The sequence below is a fragment of the Corvus kubaryi genome, unplaced genomic scaffold (assembly GCF_017639235.1).
Source record: "Corvus kubaryi isolate FWS band 111438036 unplaced genomic scaffold, C.kubaryi_AGA036_p1.0 130, whole genome shotgun sequence".
In the NCBI taxonomy this organism is placed as follows: domain Eukaryota; kingdom Metazoa; phylum Chordata; class Aves; order Passeriformes; family Corvidae; genus Corvus; species Corvus kubaryi.
In genome coordinates this window covers 636,776-658,575 of record NW_024580665.1, presented here as the reverse complement: position 1 = coordinate 658,575, position 21,800 = coordinate 636,776, and the positions used below count along the sequence as shown (strand labels likewise).

At 44.9% G+C, this 21,800-nt stretch overlaps 1 protein-coding gene across 9 annotated transcripts in view; it reads right to left on the bottom strand.

The window, feature by feature from the left end:
- The window catches only part of DOCK11 (dedicator of cytokinesis 11), an 89,721-nt gene that overhangs the window by 11,133 nt on the left and 56,788 nt on the right, over positions 1-21,800 (bottom strand). For 5 of the 9 annotated variants that reach the window (XM_042027678.1, XM_042027661.1, XM_042027671.1 and 2 more), the window contains exons 32-48: positions 19,584-19,697; positions 19,008-19,083; positions 18,620-18,723; positions 16,598-16,709; positions 16,410-16,476; positions 15,887-15,934; positions 15,635-15,700; positions 15,260-15,393; positions 14,487-14,602; positions 12,547-12,684; positions 7,929-8,111; positions 7,150-7,263; positions 5,281-5,496; positions 5,140-5,197; positions 3,339-3,445; positions 2,238-2,360; positions 1,248-1,361 (exon numbers count right to left, since the gene is read on the bottom strand). In XM_042027678.1, the coding sequence (XP_041883612.1) occupies positions 1,248-1,361; positions 2,238-2,360; positions 3,339-3,445; positions 5,140-5,197; positions 5,281-5,496; positions 7,150-7,263; positions 7,929-8,111; positions 12,547-12,684; positions 14,487-14,602; positions 15,260-15,393; positions 15,635-15,700; positions 15,887-15,934; positions 16,410-16,476; positions 16,598-16,709; positions 18,620-18,723; positions 19,008-19,083; positions 19,584-19,697 (1,890 nt within the window). Of the gene's footprint in view, positions 1-1,247; positions 1,362-2,237; positions 2,361-3,338; positions 3,446-5,139; positions 5,198-5,280; positions 6,986-7,149; positions 7,264-7,928; positions 8,112-12,546; positions 13,577-14,486; positions 14,603-15,259; positions 15,394-15,634; positions 15,701-15,886; positions 15,935-16,409; positions 16,477-16,597; positions 16,710-18,619; positions 18,724-19,007; positions 19,084-19,583; positions 19,698-21,800 lie in introns of those variants that run through there. The other 4 variants (XM_042027711.1, XM_042027697.1, XM_042027721.1 and 1 more) reach the window with 4 other exon arrangements.

The window sequence follows — 21,800 nt, the reverse complement described above, 5'->3', positions numbered from 1 at the left end:
CATCAAAGGCTGTGCTTGCATCACCAATCTTGCCCATAATGGAAACAGCATGGGAACTTCATGCTTTGGTGAGCTGTTCCAGTTATAATTTGTGACACAGCATTAAGCTATCTGCATGTAGCTGGAATATAAACCCAGAAAAGCTTTAAAGTGCAAAACTGGATCAAGTACTGGTTGCCAGGATGCTACACAGCCTAATTTCAAGGGCTGACCCAGTTATTTCCACAGCTTCTGGAAAACTAAGCTAGCAGTTGTTTCCTTTTATCTGTTGCTAACCTTATTTACTTTTTACATATTCAAAGTTACAGAGAAGATGACAGTAAATATAAAATGCATGTTTTCTGCAGCAACAGTCAGTGCTCGGATATGCTGTGTGTGTAGTGACAGTGGCATTCAAAGGTACAAACTCATGATGATTTCAGGGGTATTCATCATCTCCTCTAAAAGAAAGAATGAAAAAAGGCAAGGCTAATATAATTTACATGGTGTTTTCTAAAGAGGGGTCCTGCACCTCCCCCATGGTTATGAGTCCACAAGCAGAAGCAGGTTGTTCAGAGACAGAAAGGACATGAGGGTATCACACTTTATTAGATTAACTGCTACAGGTGGAGAGAAAAAATAAAACCACAACTGCTTTTAAGCTCAGAAGACTTCACGAGATATGATAAGATCATGCTGCTTCCTGGGACTCCGAGCCCCAGATTTTATTCAGTTTTCCAGTTACCTCAGCTAACAAAAATACTACCTATCTCTACATGTGTGTAACCAACACTGATAGATATTTTGCCTCCAGCTTCTCTCATAACCTTTTACTCTGATAATACCTAGAAGGGAGCACCAATTTTCTGTAGAAAAAAGTCTGTTACTACTACTGTAACAGACTACTATGGTTATATACTGTTATTGGTTATATACTATACACACTAAATTGTGTCTGTGTAACTGTAATTACAAAACTGTAATTACAAAAAACCCTTCCGTGTTTTCTGAACCCACTAAGCCATTTCCTAACTGCTGAGTTGTTTTAGGAAAAGCCTACCAGCAGAATCATAAACTTTGTAATAAATCAAGTGCTCCTAGAGACAGACACAAACCCTCATCCCCAGTGTGCAACACCAAAACATTCACATAGACACACTGGTTGGCTGCACCAGAGGAGCTTTTCAGCTCCAGGTCTGACAGAGCAGCAGCTTTTGGGGCCAGATTGCCTGGTGAGGGGTTGCTGGCAAGCCAGTGTATATGCTTACTTGTCCATAAAAGGCCACTCTGAAAAAGGTTCCAAGAAGCCTCTTCCTTGAGTGCATTACTTCCAGTATCTTAGAATATGCTCCATGGAGTGTTCTGTACAGCTGGGTGAGTTTCTGGAAATCAGATTTTGACATTATGATGAAAGCAGGATTTTGCACGCAGGACATTCCAGCTAACACCAGAAGTTACTAAGATATCTGAACACAATCCTCTGGAGAATTGAAACCTTAATTTCTAAAGAGGTTGAACTCATGCACTCTTGTTTGGAAAACCTGGTTTTAAGTACATGCTTAGTGTCAGGTCTGCAGGGTAACAGAGACTGCAGTAACACCACTACCCTTGGAGAGAAGGCTGAGTGCACTGTCTCAGCGTGTTTCCTGACTGAGCCTTCACAGACAGAGCAACTGGCAATATTTTTTTAATTAAAAACAGCTTTACAATGAAAAAAATAGATTGAGGCAAGGCTTCCCCCAGCTTCAGTTATATGGCCAGATATTCTGTCATGGCAGAGGGAGGGAAAGGGGACCAGTATTAAGCTGAAGCACAGGTCACAGCAGGTGGTGGGAAGGAGCAAGGCTGAGAACAGCTTCCTTCCTTCCTTCCTTCCTTCCTCTCCACTTGCCACTGAATTACCCACAGATCTAGTCTTTTCTTTGAACTGTTCTCATTCTGTTTTTAACCCTTGAAAACCTCAGGTCTCAAAAAGAATCTAGCTTTGATGAGCATATGGAATGACAACAGTTCTATTTTACAGGAAGGACGGTGGTAATTATTCACTAAACATGAGTCATCCATGTCATTAGCTTTGATAATTACCTTTCAGATCATTGCTTTCACTAATTTCTTTAAAAACCAACAATGAAGCACAGTGTGTGCTTTACTGATACCAATTCAGTAATTTGTAACTTCAAAAATAAAGAAGTCCCCTGTTTTTTTCTTAGCAGTCTAGAAAATCACCTGCTCTATGCAAACGAGTTCAAAATACCCACCTCAAATTCATGCCGCTTTTCATAAATAGGAATGATCAGTTTGGAAACTTCAGAAATTGTTTCATAACGCTCTGCTTTCCACAGGCCATCTACACACTGCTCCAGCAGCTCCACCAGGACTTCCTATGAGAGCAACCAAATGGGTGGTGTTAATAACACTCCAACTTAGAAGATAAAACCATTTTAACTTCAGATACTTTTATCAGATCCCAGAATAAGTAATCACAGTTACGTAAGTTTAAACCCTGTGTATTCCTGGCCTTTCTAAAGGCATTCTAAATTTTGGGGAGGGGAAGGGGGAAGAAGAAGAAAAAGGACAAGCTATTTTTCAAAAGTTCATTACATATTCATAAATCATTAGCATAGTAGCCAGCAAGTATGTCCTGGTTATTTAGTTACTTCCCCAGGAAACCGCAAAACCTCTGGGAGCATATGGACATGACAGCACTGGAGGTCAGAGGTGTGCATCTAAGAAACACGTCCAAGGAACATGCGTGCAATAGCAGTGGGCTGTGGTGCCAAGGATCCTCAAGTCTTGGTGAATGGGCAGCTGGGCTGCAGGGCCACCTCGCTCAGCCACGTGGCTGATCCAACGGTGCAGAAGTACTTATGAGACTTTATGATTCATGGGTGGATCTACCCACTTCCCCAATGCCTTGCTATGGTTTCTGGATTGTTCTGTTAACATGGTGTCCTGCAGCACAGCCCTAATGCCAGAGGACCCTAAGATGACCTCTCCCTTGCAGAGCTTGACTTCATTCTGTCCCTCCTTGGAAATACCACACCTGGCTGTGCTGCCCTGTGCTGGTGGCATTAGCATTTGCATAACACAGCAGGCAAAGGTTGTGGTGCAGCTTTTTCAGTCTCAGTGCTAGAAAAGCCTTTCATAGGAATCAAGAACTTACATCAGTTTTACCTGTCTGAATCATACACAGAAAATTCTTCAGAGCAGATTTCTCTTGGGAAATTGCAGCGGAACAAACAGTCTTGTTTACAGATAGCAGTGCACAACTGCAATTTGTTAGAGCTCACATGAACAAAGTCCAAAACTAAATCCTAATCAGATATCAAATATCCTGTATCTACAGTACAGGACCTCACCTCACTGTAATGTACATCCATCATCCCACCATCTTCTTTCATTGCACCTTCTTCATCAATGTTGGGAGTGATTTTCCTGAAGGCAGTGCATCCACTGGGAAAGAGTTCTGCAGCAGACAAAAGCAAATGGATTAGTGGAATTATCTCAAATGTGTCGTGCTGCTGTACTTTAACCTGAGCTGACAAGTCAGTACTGCTCAACAACTCTCTCACTGCCCCACTTAACCCTGCTGGGATGAGGAGGAGCATCAGGGAAAAAAAGTAAAACCCATGGGTTGAAATAAGAATAGTTTAATAATTGAAACAAAGTAAACTATGATAATAATAATAAAAATAGATAGAGAGATATAAACCTCAAGAAAATCTAATGATGCACAATACAGTTGCTCATCACCCACTGACCAATGCCAAACCCATTCCCAGACCAGCCCCCTTTCCAGGTAACTCCCCTAGTTAATATATTGGGCATGACATTCTGAGATGTGAAATATCCCTTTGGCCAGTTCAGGTCAGCTGCCCCAACTATTCTCCTTCCCAGGTTTTTGTGCAGCTCCTCACTGGCACCGCATGAGACACTGAGAGGTCCTTGACTCAGAGTAAGCACTACTGAGCAACAACCAAACCAGCAGTGCGTTGTCAGCATTACTCTAACACTGAATCCAAAACAGAGCACCAACTACCAAGGAATAAAAGTAATTCTACCCCTATCCAGCTATTGCTGGAGAGCTGGGTGGTAAGCAGACAGCATTGCACACTCCTAGCAAGGAAGCACAGTTATGTCTCCCAAAACTTTGGGTAGTTCAGCCTTCAGTGAACCATTCCAGCCTCTGTAGATGTAAAGAGTGCCAGTGACAGAAATAACTCAGTGTTCAAACTTCATTTAATATTCCTTTGGACTTGTTCCTCTTCCCTTTTAGGAGTTCTCCTTTACCACTAGTTGTGGTAAGCAGCCTTTGTGTACAAATAAAACATTGAGAACTTTCAATACCCTCCTCTCTGCAGCCACGTGAAATGTGCATATGTATCACAAGAACAAGCCCTGAATTTTTCCACTTTGCCAAGACAAAGTACAGAATTTGGAGGGACTCCAAGCCTCCTGAGCAGGGCACTGAAGAACTTTCCAAGCAAGGCAGTGCAAGTAATCAGCTTTTATGCAGCCTTAACTTTCTGAAATGTTAAGGGTCCACTTCAACAATTACTCCCTTACATGGAACTGAGAAATGAGGTCAATATATCAACTGTGAAACAGGTATTGAAAAGAAAACCTGCAATGTTGTGTAACTTAAGAACACACAGGTCTGTCCTTCCTTCCTGCTTTGCACTAAGCCACAAAACTCTCCTTTTTTTCTGATTGTTCTTTGCATATATGTATGGTCAGGCTACAGTCTCATTTTTTGACTGAATTTTGACTGCTTTATTATATAGTTTTCTGTACTGCCTATAGTAATAACTGTGATGATCATATTGATTCAGTTTTTAACATGGCCTTCCCCTGTGAACACATTTCCTGATGTAAAATACAAGTGAACATTTAAACCAAGACATGATGTGTCAGTTCTTATTTCACTCAGCACCATGATAGCATAGCTGTCTAAGTAAACAGGTATGAACAACTGGAGTAATTTCTTAAAAAATACTCATGATCTTCTAGCTTAATACACTGCAATATTTTTTTTCCCTTTTTAGCTTGTTTATAAAATAATAATTTACCAAATTAAGAGAGGCTTGTCTTCAAAAAGATTCTGACACCCCCAAGCCCCACCATCATCTTCCTTGTGCCTCCCAAACAGCGGACACTTACTCTTCCTGTGCAGGAACTCTGCAACAAGGGCTGCTACGTGAACATAACACATGGCTGCCTGCAAAGCACAAAGGAAAATTATTAAAATGTCATCTGTAAATCTGTCCTGTTGCGCACCACGTTTTTAATCGCACAAATTACCTCTGAGAAGTCTCCGTTCTTCACGTGTATCTTGGCCATGCTGTCCAGCCACGTTTTACGGAGCTCTGGGGTACTTGCGTAGGATTTGGCTAAACTGTACTGGAGATCTACCAACATTTCTGGGTCCTTTTCATGTTCTTTCATTTGAGCAGTAGCCATGAGCACTGTGCGGATTCTCTTTGTCAAATCTTTGACTTCAGAAGGAAAAGCGGTTGCCTGACACAAAACGAATTAGAAGCTAATACAGAAAATACAGGCTTTGCCAAGGAATGACCCTTTCAGCCAACACTCCACTTACCTGAAAACACAGAACACGGTAGATAAGGCTAATTAACTCTTCCTTACTGAACTCACACTGCACACGGTATACAGTGTTTCATCTGCATTTACGGGCATTTCAGTCATGACATGCACAAGGCCAATCTCTCCAGGTCATGCCCAGGATGCCAGGCTGGCTGTTCCTGTGCCACTTTGGCATCCTGAGGAGCTAGTGTGAGAGCAACACAGAAGTGCTCCATGCATGCAAGTATCTCTGGATGAGACCACAAACCATAGCTCCAGTATTTTTTCATGTCATTCAACATCTGGCTTGTTAGGCTCTGACGTGGTCTCTCTTCAATTCCTAAAGCACTGAAGGCATTTGTAGAGCTTCCCACCACAGGAATGTAGTAGAGCAACACACGCTCTGATCTGATCCCCTGCTCAGAACAAGGCCATCACTGAGTTAGAGCAAGGCTTGTCCAGCCAAATTTTATAATCTCCTACAACAGAAAATCCACCTCCTTTCTAGGCCCTGCCCCAGGGCTGCACAGTGCTCTTAGGAAATAATTTTTTCTTAAGCAAAATTGGAATTGCCCTTGCTGCAACTTGCATACACTGCCTCTTGTCCTGCACTCCACACCTCTGAAAAGAGCCTATGTCTCTACGAACTGCCTGCTGTGGAAAGCTGCAAGTAGGTTCCCCCTCAGCTTTCTCCCATCTGTGATGAGCCTGGTTTAGGTTCCCTCTTCTCAGACACCTGTTTCCCAGCTGCTGCTGTGGCTGTGCATGGCACTCTTTGCAGCGTGTTGAAATCTCTCTTGTACTCTTGCACTTACACAAACACATAAACTCAATATAATGATCATCTCATGATGTAAATTACAAGTATGGCTCAGTGAAACCCTTACCAACATCTGTGGCCAGAAAAGAACTGAGGTTTTTGCCAGGTATATCCTACCTATAAATTTGTTAGATCACAATTAAACACCTAATGGAAGTTCCCATTACGCCTTGAGGTCATAGGATAACCATGGAACCATAAAAACACTGCCCATTTCCCCTATTCTGCCTTGGCAACTACTCTCTGTGAAATGGAGCAAGCTGCAATTGCTCAATGGGTTGGGTACAAACCACTAATTCCAGCACAAAGATAGGCAATTATTTTCCAAAGAAATATAACCATTAATCTCCACATAAGAGCACTTTCTTAACATTACTGACACTCAGTTAATTAAAACTAAATCCTGCTAATTATTACCTTCAGGCAACAGAAATACCAGAACCTCCCTTGTCATTTCTCTCAAAGCTGGGAGTTTCTGGAAAGCTCTTTGGACAACCTTGCAAGCACTACACTGCAAAGCACAACCTGAGCTGCTGGGCTCCCTCCTCTTGGCGTGAGGCGTCACATTTGGAGCATGACCTGCCTGAGCAGGTGGTGGTCTTGCTGTTGGCATAACATTTGTTTATGAACAAATGCAGCCCACTACGAACCCACGAATCACAGTTCCAATTATTAGCCCAACCCTCAAATACAGTTTCCTGGAGTCTGCCCCCAGCCTTGCATAAATGGCTGATCGCACATAATGGGATGTGACATCTCCAACTCACCTTCATAGGCCTGTCACTGTTTGCAAAGTTGTTAATGATGAGCAAGGAGTCCTGAAATCTGGTCCCACCGCTGAGGGCCACATCTGCAATTAACTGGCTCACTGCAATTATTATCTGTTGGGACAAGGTAGAGGCTTTATTTAAACAAGCCCTAATAAAAAGGTTTTATTAAGGTCACAGTTAATAAAATGCTCACAGGAAAACATCACGTCTTTTCCACCATGTAAGCAGTGGTTGGTGTTGTGGCTTTGCTCTCACGTCTCCCAAGGACAAACACTCCCCAGAGGACCAAACTGCTTTGCTGAACAGAACCAACAATCCAACTATTATAATATGAATCCCTGTTTGGACATTAGCTACCTTCTTCTGGGATTCATTACAACCCAGAGGGTATTCATCTGTCCCACTAGGTATCTATCTGCATTTGCTTCAAAAACTACCAATGCCAGAAAAGCTGTTCCAAGGAAATCCCTTCTCCTGCCTCAAGGGCAGCTGTCCTTTCTACCCCATCCCAGCCAGCCTCTGGCACAGAGATGTGTCTGGTGTCTGATACTCTAAAAACTCAACAGCTTGGAGTACTTGATGGCAATTATTTTACCTAAAGGTGCCTGGACCAGTCACTGGAAATAGGAGTTAGGCACAGCCTGCAAAGCAGGTAGATTTTTGTCCATATGGCAGTGGCAGAATCCTCTGCAGGTATGAGGGCACAGAGCTCTATTGCTGTATCTGTTCATTAAATCTGAGGTGTCCTGCTCTCTGGCTTTTTTTCAGCCACTGACCTGAAGATGAGTTCTCAGAAATGTTCTCCTTTTGGTGAACTCAAAATTATTTCTCATCAGGAGGTACAGAAGAGCAGAGGCTTCATTCCTTGTGGAGGACACCTTGGAAGTGCAACACTTCAGGATCTCATAGCAGAGGGCAGCACACATGTTCACCCTTCCCTTGAAAAACGCTGAGGGAAACTTCACAAGAGACATGCAAATATTAGAAAATACACCACTAAATGGCATGCACAGGGTTCAGATGGGCAGGCGCACAGGGCAACAAACTCAGCTCCAGCCTGGACAGCCTCAGCAAACCTTCTGCCAAAATTCTGAGCCTGAACGTATTTATAGGAATGAATTTGGGGCCTATTTTTAACCACATTTCCTAGAGCAATGTGAACTTTGCTGTCATGCTTCTTGCGGATGTGACTGCACGTGTCCATCTAACCCCTTCCTTGATAACATCTGGATTTATTGGCATATTCTCACCAAACTGGACTGACAGAATTATGTTCTTACAAAAGCCATAATCACCAGCAGTAGGACAGAAAGGAGAGGTCCCACAGACATTCCCACCATAAGCTGCTATCTGGAACATGAGAAAATCCAGCGGAGCCCAACCAGGTATATCCTACCTATAAATTTGTTAGATCACAATTAAACACCTAATGGAAGTTCCCATTACGCCTTTAGGTCATAGGATAACCATGGAACCATAAAAACACTGCCCATTTCCCCTATTCTGCTTGGCAGCTACTCTGTGTGAAATTGGAGCAAGCTGCAATTGCTCAATGGGTTGGTTCCAACCAGGAATCCAGTCTCAATGGGAAACATGACCTGCAATCCTCACACATCTACTTCTACATGATCCCTCAAAAACATCTAAAATCATGCCTGCATGCCCTCAGAAATGCAAACAAGAGACTGGCTTGTCCCTCAGACCCTAAAATTCAGTGACCTGCCCTGCCTCCCCAGACAGAGCCACCCAGGGAGCAGCAGGACGAAGCCAAACCATAGTGCAAGCTCCCTCGGTCACAGCAGGGCTCAGGGACCTGCAGCAGGGAGAAGCGGAACACCAGCACCCTGGTGGCCTGTCTGTCTCCCCACCAAATGCTTGAGCACGGCTGTCAGGGCAAGCTCTGCCCTGCCTGGAAAGGAACACCTGCAGCAGAGCCCTGCCTCAGTGGGCAGCAGCCTCCTGGGGATGCCAGGGTGTGTCCATCTGGCTGCGGTCACAAGAGGTGACCGGCGGGAAGGTGACTCAACACTGGGCTTCCTTCCACCCCGGCCACAGCAGGCTGAGCACAGGGAAGCAGAACAAGGAAGGGCTTTGTGCTGGCACGCAGCCGCTTCCACAGCCACCACAGGGCTGTGCTGGGAGGGGAGATGTCAACACCTTCCAAGGGAGTGGAGGCTGTTTGGGCATTGCACAGCAGCATGCTGCTCCTTCTGCTGCAGCTGGCGACCAGGCCCAAAAAATTTCCTCACACAAAGAGGCAACAGAGGCAACTATGGTTTTACCTGTTCAGAGGAAAGATGTGTTCAGTTTGTTTGAAACCCCATGGTCCTCATGGGGCATGGTCCATTAGCCACTTTTATCTGCCCCACTACCTTCTGCCCATGGGATATGACAGTAAATAGTGTCAGTCAGAGGCTGAAGCTGTTATTGTGGCCCTCTACTCCTTGCATTAAGTATATATGTTCCAGGAAAACTTGTAGGTACTGCCGTGGCCGCCACCATGGTGTGTTGGCAACAGGGTCTTAAAACAGGGATCTAGGACCTGGGGCTAGCAAGATGTTGGGATTGCACCAAGAAATCAGAATTAAGACACAAAATATTTTGTGTTCACTGCCTTTGGCCAAAAAATATCCTCAAAAAAACAAAATGGGAGAAAGAAAGAGGCGAACAAACATCATCATAACACAGGGCCACGAAGATCTTGTGTGCACTTGGGAAAGGAGCTTCCAAGGAACTGGTATCCACTGCAATGCAGTCCTTCCCCGGGGGCAAGATGGGGTCATGGTCAGCACTGGGCTTAGCCCAGAGCAGGCACAGCTGTGTGACTGGGGATGCACAGACACCACAGAGCTGGCTGGCACCTGCTCTCAGCAGGGACACAGCCTGCTTGCAGAGGCTTTCCAGACATTTCCAACCCACTGCTAGGGACAAAACCCTTGCCTGGGAATCTGCTGCAGGAGGAGCCCTGTGCACTCCCCTCCACACCATATCAGCTCTGGAGGAAAACCTGTGCCCTTTTCACAGGGAACCCGTGTCCCTTTCTGGAGACCAAGCCCAAGCAGATACAATGGGTCCTGGTGCCAGGTTCAGGGATGCAGATCCATGGGTGTATGCCTGCTGGAGAACCAGCCAGGTGCTGCCTGTGGCTCTCCAGCTGGCCGAGAACACACTCTGGGGAGAGCATGAAACAGCCCCTGTGGTGATGACTGTGCACACTGGAGGAGCCCGTTTCTGATCCAGCCCCAGTACAATGGAACAGAGCAGGAGTCAACCCAGCAGCCAGCTCCCAGAAAGGCCACAAAGGGATGTGAGGGCGGGACAGCCAGGGGGACAGGCAGAACACATGTCTGAGCTGGTCTTCAATGCAGACCCCTCCTCTATGCAAGTTTTCCTTTATAACCTTTAATTTAAAGACCATTCCTAAGCATGCATATAGCTATTTATATATGTATTTATCTGTAAGTGATGCTCTGAAAAGACAGATTCAGTTCTTAAGAAAACCTAGAGTGTGAAACAAGAACAATCTAGCTTTTGTTGGTTCTTGTCAGCCAGTAAAACAGAGGCAGCTTTCTTCCCAAATTCCCAGAATGAATGCATGCAATCAAAAACAAAGATGCAAACAATTACAGAAGTTTGTTGTTCTTTGCTTTCTTGTAACATTTTTTTTTAAGTCTTTTGCCTATCAAATAACTGGATTTAATGCAGAAGACAAATTTTGGGATGCAGAATAAATCTCATGAGTTTTTTCCCTCCAGCAACCATTTGCTGTGACCACAAATAAGAGGGGGACTCTTTTCATTGTAATTATAGCTACAGAAGGCCATAAAAATGAGAAATTTTCCATTCTAGCTGTGACAAAGGTATAACTCACTTTTGCTTTTCTCAAAGTTAGGAAGTACAGCAGAGCTAGTATTTGAAAATAAACTTGCAGGAAAACATGTCATCCTTGACTTGTCATAAAATGCAGTGACCACCTGCCTTGGCCACCACTGCCACTTTACGCCTTAAAAGAACCCGTGAGAGGACTTAAAAGGAAGTTTGGGACTCATGTGGTTATAGAGGTGGCAAAGAAAACACTTCCACCTTATAGATACCATCTGCTGGGCTCATATCTTGCTCTTACAGAAGCCATAACTGTCCTGTCATAGGGAAAATGTGAGAAAGCTGAAATCAGTCATTTGTATCTTTAAAGACCCAGGATGTGGAATTCAGCATGGATTTAGGCTGGCATAAATCCAAGAAAACAATCCCACTGCCCACCCTTGCAGCAGCCAAGCATGCAGCCTCCCTGCTGTCATTGGTGCTTTGGAAAGCAAGTGTGGAACCCCTGAAGGGCTCCAGGCTTTGAAGGCTGACAGTGAGATCAAACTGAGCAGGTGTGCAGGTTTGACTTCACATTAAAACAAAAAAAAAAAACCCACAGAAAATATGCCAGGAAGGCAAGGAACGTCTGTTATTTGCTATAGGCACAAAAGAAATGTTCTGGCTAACCAAACTTTTGTCTAGCAAGGGGAAGAGTGGGGTGTGTGCAAATCTGCAGCAGGATGGATCTCAAGGCTAAGCAGATCACAGGCAAGCAGAAAATTTAAAAGAAAGGTAGAGCCATAAACATGCACTGAACCCTGCAGAAAAACTGAGTGATTCCTGCCCCTGCCAGTTGCCAATACAGCAGGCTTTAAGAAGCCCCATGGAAAAAAGACCTTGTAGGAGACCATGCTGACTGGAGCAGATAGGAAGCCAGCAAGACCTCTGCATTTCTGCTTCTCATGTGTTTGCTTAGCACAAGCCAAAATCCAGCCCTAGACTTATACCAACTCTTAGCTTTGCTGTGGGGTTATAGCAAAATATGCAAAGCACAGACTTTTTCCACCTTTGCGAAACAGTTTAGCAGTCTCTTCTTTTAATCAGACTTTGCTCAGCAGCCAGTGCAAAAGCTCCTTTGGAAGTTACTCTTTGCTGCTTACCACTCAGATACTGTGCCCTGCCTGGCTGCAATCTGCCACATGGATTTTCCTCATTAATGAAGTGTTGCACTCAAGGGATTTGGATGTTTTAATTAATTTTGTATTTATGATAACTGTGCAGCTTGGGAGGAATGGTGTTTGCATATACATCAGGTCTTGAAAATGTCCTTATAAGCAGTGGCAGGTTTTGACAAGCACAAAGGGCAATGTCAGCAATAGCATCGATCACTGGTCTTTTGTGGTCAGCTATGGCTTTGTTACTGCTTGAGCTTGGGGCATTCAACAGCCTCACTACCTGCCAGGGCTCAGATAGAAAAAGGTTCAGCAAGAGCTATCATTTCTCACAGGCAGTGGGTGAGGTGTTGCTTGTCATATTGGTGCCTCTGCCATACTTACAAGCTCTCCCACACCCTTGTCATGTATTACATACCTTGCTAATGAAAGCTCTCAGAGAGGCAAACACGTGCTTAAGGGCTGCTTCTGACTGCCCACTTTTGAGAAAAGCCAGATGAATATCAAAAACCTTCTTCATAAGTGGATTGTGACCATCATTGCTTAAAAGCTGGGTCTGGAAAGCAACAGAAGAATTTACTTTGCGAAAATGTTGTACCTGAAGCTGGAAATGACAGAGATAATTTTGCATAATTAATCACATTAATTCTTAAGCCAGATAAGCAACAAGGCCTTCAATAAAAATATAACCAATAAAATGTTATTAAAATAATAAAACAATCACTACAAATTTAAAGTAGTTAGCAGAGGCTATTTTTGTACCAGAAAAAAACCCTAAAATATTTTATCACTTTTGCATCACTAATTCCAAAACCTAAGTCAAGAATCTGTAAAACTTTCACTGGTTATCTAGTTATTTTAAATAAAACATGCTGTTACCAATGTAATTATCACACTTGTTTTTTTCCATTTCTTTCTATTTATCTTGAAAATTGTTTTGTTTGCAGCCCAAAAGAGAGGGGGAAGGAGAAAAAAAACCCACCCATCTTTTCACTGGGTAGATTAACAGCTGTCATTGGTCATTTCACTTCCCTTGTTTCCTGCAGAGTTTTGCCAGTTTGCACCTTGTGGAGATTATGGTAAAAAGGAATTACTTGGGGGTTATTGATACAGTTTGGTGTCAGACCAGGTGGGCTGTGCCTGCTGTCATCCTCACAGGATTGTGCAGGAAGTTGGGACATGACACAAGAATGTGGATATCCTGTATTGACAGGAAATCAAGAGCCCCCATCCCACTGCCAGTCCTTGGGCTGGCTCAGATTTTGACACCTTGTACAGACCTTGTGGTAAGTTTAGGATCCAGACTTTTACACTGAGCTCATTTCCTGTGGCAGGGGAACAGCATCAGCCCTGCTGCTGCAGCACAGGACCCACTTGTGTGTGGTAGCACCATGTGACCATAAAAGCGAAGCAGAAGCCCACTAAAGCAGAAAGGAATCCATTCTATCCTGTGGTTTGAAAATCACATTGTTTTGTGGTTCAGTAATATTCCAAAAAAGCAGCTGAGAAAGTCAAGCAAGCTTTAAGTGTTGCATTGAAATCCTTTTGCTGTTACCAAACTTCTAAGGAGTAATTTAACGTCTGCACCAGGATGGCTTTTTGGCTCTGCAACAGAAGCAGAGGCTATGATGACATTTCTCTTCGTCTCCATCTAAAGAGGAAATCTTCATCGTGCTTGCTCTGAAATCCAGAGCTGTTCTTGTGAAACTATGCAAGACACATTGCTACAGGCAGGATTCCTCTGACTACACTTCAGGAAGAACATTTATGGAACAGTATTTCACTGCCATCCAAGGGTTCTCTTTACCACAGAGGCTTTGGTTTTTGTAGATGGCAGTAACTGCCAAAAGCATGAATCCCAGTATGGAAGAGAAGACTTCTACTAGTGGTTCTAGTCCTGTCTGCACTGGTAACCACAGCTGGAGTACCTCAGCCTCAGAGATATTAATGTACAGTGATTCAAAGAAATCTGGGGATCACTTCTAGGTAATTTAGGGTACAAAACAGTGACTGTTCTAAAAATGTTGGACATTCATTTCCCTTTCCTCTAGTCCCTCCTTTCTACACTATGTACATTTCCTCTTATTCTTTTTTTGTAATACCTACAAAAAGTCATGGTATAACATCCATGTGATTTTCTCCGGCCTTGCAGTTTTGAAGAAATGGCAAGATTGCTTAAGGGTATAATTACTCTGAGACCCCATGAAACACTCAGTATTTTGGAAAATAAACAAGCTGAAAATTATATGCTTTTGTAAAGCCTTCCATATTCTTCCGCTCTAGGAGAATGGATCACCAAAATCCACACACACATAAAAACACAGCACACTTTTCTACGTTTTTGTTTTCAGTGCTGACCTTGAAACTCTGAGTGAAAAAAGAGATGGTATCCAGGACTGTCAGGCAGACTTCGGTGGCAATATTGCCCTCCAGTAATGCCTGGTGCACAATATCTGCTTCTGAGGTGCCTGCATCTGTGGACAGAGAGAAAATCAGGAGGAAACAAGTGTTCAACACTCCAGCTCCCAAAAAATCCAAGTGCTGATATAGATAAGGTTTTCCCCTTGCACTTCACTGCATTTGGGAGATGATACAAAAATAGCAAGATGCCAACTCCATTCAGAGAAGCTGCCTCAGCCTGATGCCACACCAGAAAAACAGTATCAGTATTGCCCCTTAATATCACTGTCTTTAAAGCCAGACATAGCATGAGGTGTCCAAACTGTCTCCAGAAAGGGGAAATGACAAAGTGCTTCAATGGGACAAAATACACCCACACGGAGAGGATTAGAGCAGATCCCAGCACAGGTCTCTGTATAGTGCAGTGCTCCTGCTTGCCCTGCTCTCTACCAAACCAAGGTGTTACCTGCACACATACTCAGCCAAGGAGCTGAGCCAAGACAGGCAAGAGCAGAAAGCCACACAAGTCCTAAGTCCCAGGGGTGATTTTTAAGGGGCTGTCTTAAAAGCTGCCCTCACCCATCTAGGAATGTTGCCGGGAGGACTGGTGACCACTGCAATTCTGTAGAATTTGAGTAACCTGAAGCAACCAGCAGCAAGTGGAAAACGGCTACATGCAGTTTTCATCAGGCTGACACATGCCCTGGGCCTTCTGGCTCTGCTGTACGTACTGTGGTTCAGGGTGAAGGAAGTCTCCAAGCTGCCCAGATGCTGGAGCCGCACCCCGGCTCTGCTGCGGAGCGCTGGCATCGTCTGGGATTTCCTATCGGCTGCTGTGTGCTTGGATAACCAGGCATCATGCACCCTGCAGGGGGGAGCAAAGATAGGGTTTGGGCTAGCAGCAGCAGCCACACCACTACGGGATTATACAAGGCACCAGGATGGAGACCTCTTCTCTACAACACACCAATCTGGTTTATCCGGGACAATCCCAGTGGGACTGACCAGACCATGCTGATTGTGCCTGCTCCAGAAGGCCCTAGGGCTAATACAAAAGCAGGGATGCTGCTCTGGAAGCAGGGATGCAGCCAGGACTCTTGTCTCACCTGCAGCTGGCTGGGGGGGACACTGCCAACCTGCGCTCGCCTGGGCCTGGGGCTCTCATGCAGGAGCTGGAGGGGAGGGAAGGGGCAGGGTGCTGAGCTGAGGGGCCCCTGCTCACGGCACGGTGCTGAGCAGAGCCCAGATCTGCTGCAGTTTGCCTGGTGTGGGTGTGCATGAGCCCTTCCTGCCTCAGACGGGGCAGGGAGCACAGGGACGGTGCCCACACCCCGGCACCAGATGGAAGGATGCAGTACCTGGCAATATTTCTCTTCCCGACATATCTGAAGTGAAATAAACACACCCTAGGAAGAAAATGAAATATGTATCTGTTACAGATCCTGCAGATCAGGAACAATCCAGAACATTTAAAACCTACCCTGTTCTTGCCTGCAGACACAACTTCTCTGTGCACAAGGGTTTGGGTCTGTATTTACAAGTCACTTGACCTCATACCCGTGGTTTCAAAATTCTGTGGCACATTCCTGTCTTCTCACCCATCTGTTCCCCCAAATTTGCTGCAAATTGGAGAATATGACAGTGACAGGCAAAGCTGAGCCCACAGTGGGACACACCCCAGGAGGAGCACAGGGCACTGCCACTGCACTGTGCTTCCTCAATATACACTTGCTTCTCCTCAGAGGGAGGAAGAGAATTTCATTACAACCTGGCCAGACATCCCTAGTGCTGCACAGGACAGTGCGTGCACTGTGGTCTCCTCCTTAGCCATTCTGACCACACAGAGGTGCAGTGTTTGAATAGCAGCCTCATGATACTCACTCCAGAAGCACAAGGACATTGATCAGCTCCTGCGGGGAGAATTTGTTCCAGTAAGCTAAAAGAGTATCTGAAAGAAAATGAAGAACAGTGCACTGAGATTTAAAAAAACTCAAAGGGGGGACCTTTACAGACCAAAACTGATGGTCCCTTGTCTTTCTGGCTGCCCCCAGTGAGCAGCAGGCACCAACCTTCAGAGATCATCTTCACAATGTACAGGTAGCACATCAGAAGTGTCCGGATCTCAAACTGGTCTAGCCGGCTGCAGTGTGACACGCTGCTCCTCATGGAGCTTCTGCGGATCTGTTGGGACACAGGTGTGACATGGAGGGCCATGGCCCTGGGTTCCTGTGCTGTGCAACAGAGGCTGTGCAGCATGGGCACAGCAAACCCAGCACATACCAGGTGTACTGGCATCCCTCCTGCCCCCCACAGCACCACGCCTTGGAAACAGTTCATCCAGTGATGAGCAGCCTGGAAATCCTGGGCACATCACCGAACACTTCTCTGCTCAGAGAGAAAATGTCTGAGCAGTGAATGACAGGTTATCCAGCAAAATACACAGCAGCCTGCTTTCATTTTCTCTGCTCTCTGTGGCATGTAAGCTCCTGGACATTTTTAAAGCCAGTTCTTGTAAAAACAAAGTTCACTGGCTGTCACCATTTAAAGCAAGAATCTGACTTTCTGTTAAAAACATACACTCCAAACCAAAATGTCAGTTATTAAAAAAGGAGGACATTTCAGCCTAAGAACTTTTTCCTCCCCTTGATTTTTGGAAGTGTTTCGATTTTCCTCCCACTTAGCGACTCAGGCAAAATAAATGAAATCCTGCTGATGAGTCAATTTCTATGGGAAAGGCTTGGTGGTGGGAAGCATGACTTCTAAAGTTATATCAATTTTCTTCTGCATTCTCTGTGCTTGCCTGAGCTGTATCCTTCGATAAATGGATACGATTAAGCCCTAGGCTTCTCCTAAAGCTTTGCCTCACATGTTTGGAGAGGGATCCACATATCTTGTTTATTCCGGGATAAGCTGTGGATGTGAGTCATAATAAAGCAGAAATAAACAATCATTTTAGAGTTGGAGACATGGTGCTATGGCCAGAGATTTGCTATTGACCATGCCAAACTACCAAGTAAGCACACAACTCACTCCATGGGAACAGGGCAATGAGCAAAGTGTCTGTCTCTGCAGAGCACTGTTGAAGCTGTGCTCCTCCATGTGGCATTACTTTTACATGGTTTTGTGGATATTGCATTCCCTAACAGAAAGATTGCTTTCAACAACTCTGAAAAACATTCAAGGGCATTCAAGAGGAGGATGTCTGGCCATGGGGGAAGAGCTGAGCTGGAAGCAACACCATTTCCTGCAAACCCCATCAGCAGCACTGGAGCACATGGCGCAGGGGTTTGCTGGATAGTCAAGTGTTTGGCTGTACTCGGTCCTGTAGCTCTGTGATTTATGGAGGAGAGCTTGCAAGGCCCCAACTCTTCTAAGCATGTCAGGACACAGCCATGAGACCAGATAATCTTTGCCTTGCTTGTTGCAAGGGCCAAAGTTTTTGAAGAATGCATCAATGACTCACACCAACCCAAGACAACTGGAAATTGCCTTGAGGAAAACCAGGGACCGGTTTGCACAAATACCTGACTTCCATGTGTGCAATATGCCAAGAAGAAGAGTACACCCTGTCTGAATAGCAGGCTAAGAGGTCTTTCTGGCATGACCACAGTCACCTTCTGCAAGTTTGGGCCTGTGGTTATTTGCCTGGGTTGATTTTCCTGCGAACACTTTACCTTAAGTCAGTGGTGACTGGCAATCTCACACCATGGTGCTTTGCTTCTCAGATATTTGGAAACCAATTCCCAGCACCAGGCACTGGGGTCTAGCCAGGCTCAGACCCGCCCACACACAGGGAGCACATCTGAGTATGGATAAATGCACCATAGGAGCAGAGATTTTCCACACAGATTTTGCCTTTTATCTTCAACAAGTAATTTGTCAACAGTTCTATTTTTGGCTCAGGGATGTTTGAAGAGGGAAAGCATACCAGACCCGTGACTCTGACCTTTGTTAAACATCAATCTGCTTCTTTCCAGGATATCTATAAGCTGTCTTTGGAGACTGTTACCACAGGGAACTCCTTTTCCCTCCCCCTTATTTGATGCAGCCTGCAGGCTGAGCACTGCTCTTCCCAACCCCTGGTACGTTACATTTTCACACTGATCCAGGGAACTGGTTGCTCCTTCCAAGTTCAGGGATCCTTTTGAATCCTCTCGCTTTATTGCATGGCCATTTGGAAGGGCTGCTCCGCAGGCTGAAAAAACACCAGACCCCACAATTAAGCCCTTTGCACTTGTCAGCACAGCACAGACAGCACATAGGGGCTTGCCAAAGCCCCATGTTAAAAAGCTGGGAAAGGAAAAATCTGGAAAGGACTGTTAGGGTGACACCACATCTGGGGAAAACCATGCAGAGTCTCTGAGGTCTTTTAGGAAATGACTGTTTCAGGTTTTGGGTAATGGGTTTTGAGTGTTTCAGGCTGGTAATAGCTATGTTAAAAATAAATGGGAAATTTATAATTTAGAAAAATCAATTTACCTGGATCTTTGTCTGCAATCAGGCTGGATCTGCTTGAGGGGGATGGAAAACTGCATATGAATTCATCCCTGGATGCCTGTAAAGCAATATAAGGTTTTGTAACCAAAAAAAGATAACACCTATTCTCTTACAGAAGGAAACAATGCAATACAAAATGACAAATTAGAGCAGGTTTTAAAAACAAAACCAATGAAAACAGGAATTTCCTTACTTCTATAACAAGGAGACAAAGGACTTGGGGAAGAGTACAAAGAATAGCAGAACATATTAAAGTAAGTCAAAGCAATGTTTTCCTTTATGTTTTTCATCAAGTTGAAATTTTGTATTGTTTTTCTCAAATGTACTATTTGTTATTCTTTTGCCCCAGCAAGGAGGAAAGTCTAGTCTGCAAGGCTAAGACCACTTGGTAGCCACACACAGAACTCTCGGGAAGACAGGCATCTCCCCAGAACAGTTGGAGTCCAAGGCTGCATCCTGCTCAAGCTCATTGCATTTGGAGGGACTTACTTCCCCTCACAGCACTGCACACACTGTCAAAAAACATGTTAGACATGGAGGCATCCCAGCTTTACTCACAGGGCTGGAGACAGGGCAGGAAGTCAGTGCCTCGTGGCCGGCCACACGCTGCAGGTTCTCCAGGAGCACCCCGAACAGCGGCAGGTACAGCTGGGCAATTTTTGCCTGCTGGTTCTGAAAGCAGGCACGGAGAAAAATCTCACTAGGAGCCCAGGTTTCCAATGGAGTGAACAAAGGGGAGCTCTTGAGCCAAAACATATACACATATATATCTGTATTTACGCACTATATGGTCTTTGAGAACGTGAGCTGGTTTGGCTTCTCACCTCCACTTCTAGAGCTGCCAGAGAGGTATTACCGTTCTAGCAACAAGCTTGGGGCACTCAGGGGTTTTGGAGGCTAAATAACATTTCCAGTCCTACAGGATGTGTGACAAGCTAAGTCCTGGATTTCCTAACTCTTCAACTGGCACTTGACTCACATAGTTTGATTTTTAAGTGCAACACCCAGAAGTAATATAACAGAAACATCTGCCCATGCCTGGTGTTGGCTAGTGCTTCCAGTCAGAAGTTCTCCATAGCAAATGCTTCTAGTGAAAACAGAAAGAAGTACGGATTAAGTGATACAGATCAAAAACGGTTGGGTTGACATTTTTTAAATGGAGGACTCTTTTACATCCAATTCTTCTTTGTTAAACATATACTATTCTGGATTTGGCTGAAAGGTTAAAAAAAAAAGAAATTTAAGGCTTGCAAATTGGGTGGACCTTTTAAATAATAAACAAATCCAATTTTCTCTTCTGATTCAGTATGACAAAAGATAAAAGAAATCTTGAAAACACTGATGGGTTGTTTTATGGAGCTGGGGTTTCCTTGGCTGGAGCAAGGCTGTGCCAACACATGCTCAGCCTGTCCTGCCCGTGATGTAATTTTTTTACTTTGGAATCTCTGGACACCACCTGAGCATCCTGCCCTGGCTCCAGGCAGTTTCCTGGTCACACTGCCTGGAGCACAACACATATACAAATATCCTGTGGGACAACAGTAAGACAGGTAGAGTTTCTGAGGAGTCAGGGATGTGCTGCACACTGAGGGAGTAAACAGCTCCTGAGTTAGTCATGGATCCTCACTGCAGAGACAAACAAGCCCACATCCAGCTGAGGCCTTCAAACAGGCAGAGAAGGGAGGGAAGAGGAGCTGGCTCTAGGCCCGTGAGAGCCCCAGGTACATTTGGGGCACTCCTCCCACCCCTCATGCCAGGAAGCTATCCATGCTCCCAGACAACATTCAGGAATGCAGCACACTAGGAGCAATGTGGGGACCAAAACTAAAAAGAGGCATCTTTACAGGCTACAGCAAGGACAGGTGTGGAAGGTATCTTTTCAGCTTTATACCAGCTAGCGCTTGTATTTCAATGCCTTAGAAAGCCTCGAGCAGCCTTGAGAGGTAGCAAGGGCGATCTAGCACTTTAGTAGCTCTAAAATCGGTACCTGTATCAGCTGCAGAGCAAATACCATCAGCAGAAGCAAAGAGGGAGAAATATAGCTCCCTGCTCGCTCAATTCCCTGCAGTTAGAAGCTTTCAAATGAGACAGACAACCAGAGATGTTCATAGGAAAGTAGCTGAGCTGAGAGAGAGGGCGGAGCCTCCCCTCGACCATCTTTTATTAGAAGGGGAAAGGGGAGGACTGGGGGTGGACCCGGGGTGAGCGGCCAATCAGACACTGCTAAAGAGTCTGAGTTACATTTGGCTTTGCCCGCGCTTGGAACAAAGGAGCTCGGAGCACATGGGCAGGAGCACGTGTCTTTGGGAGGGGGAAGGGAAGCTCAGAACAGGCAGCAACAGACAGGTAATATCTGCACAGATAGCTGGGTACTTTGGAGGGCATATGGGTCAGCAGGGAGCAGCACCAGGATAAAACAAACCCATTTCCAGCCTCTTTCAGCATCATCACATGCTGAGCCTCTGGCCAAAGAAAACTGAGATCCACCCAGAGGAAACCCAGCACCTCATGAGAATCGAGATCCTCTCCTCTGAGTTGCTAATTAATAAAACATGCAGCTGACTTGCAACAGAGATCAGTTCTGTTTCCTGATTATAGCATATTAATGCAGGGTATGAATTTAAACCCAAGACCAGAACATCACTGATGTCCTAATTTTGTTGAACAACTCTTGGCTAATGACTTTCTCAAGTTCCTTAATGGCTTAGAGCTTAATTACCTAAATATTCAGCATGAGTAAGAGGGCTACAATTATTTCCTAGATGGTTTCTGAGC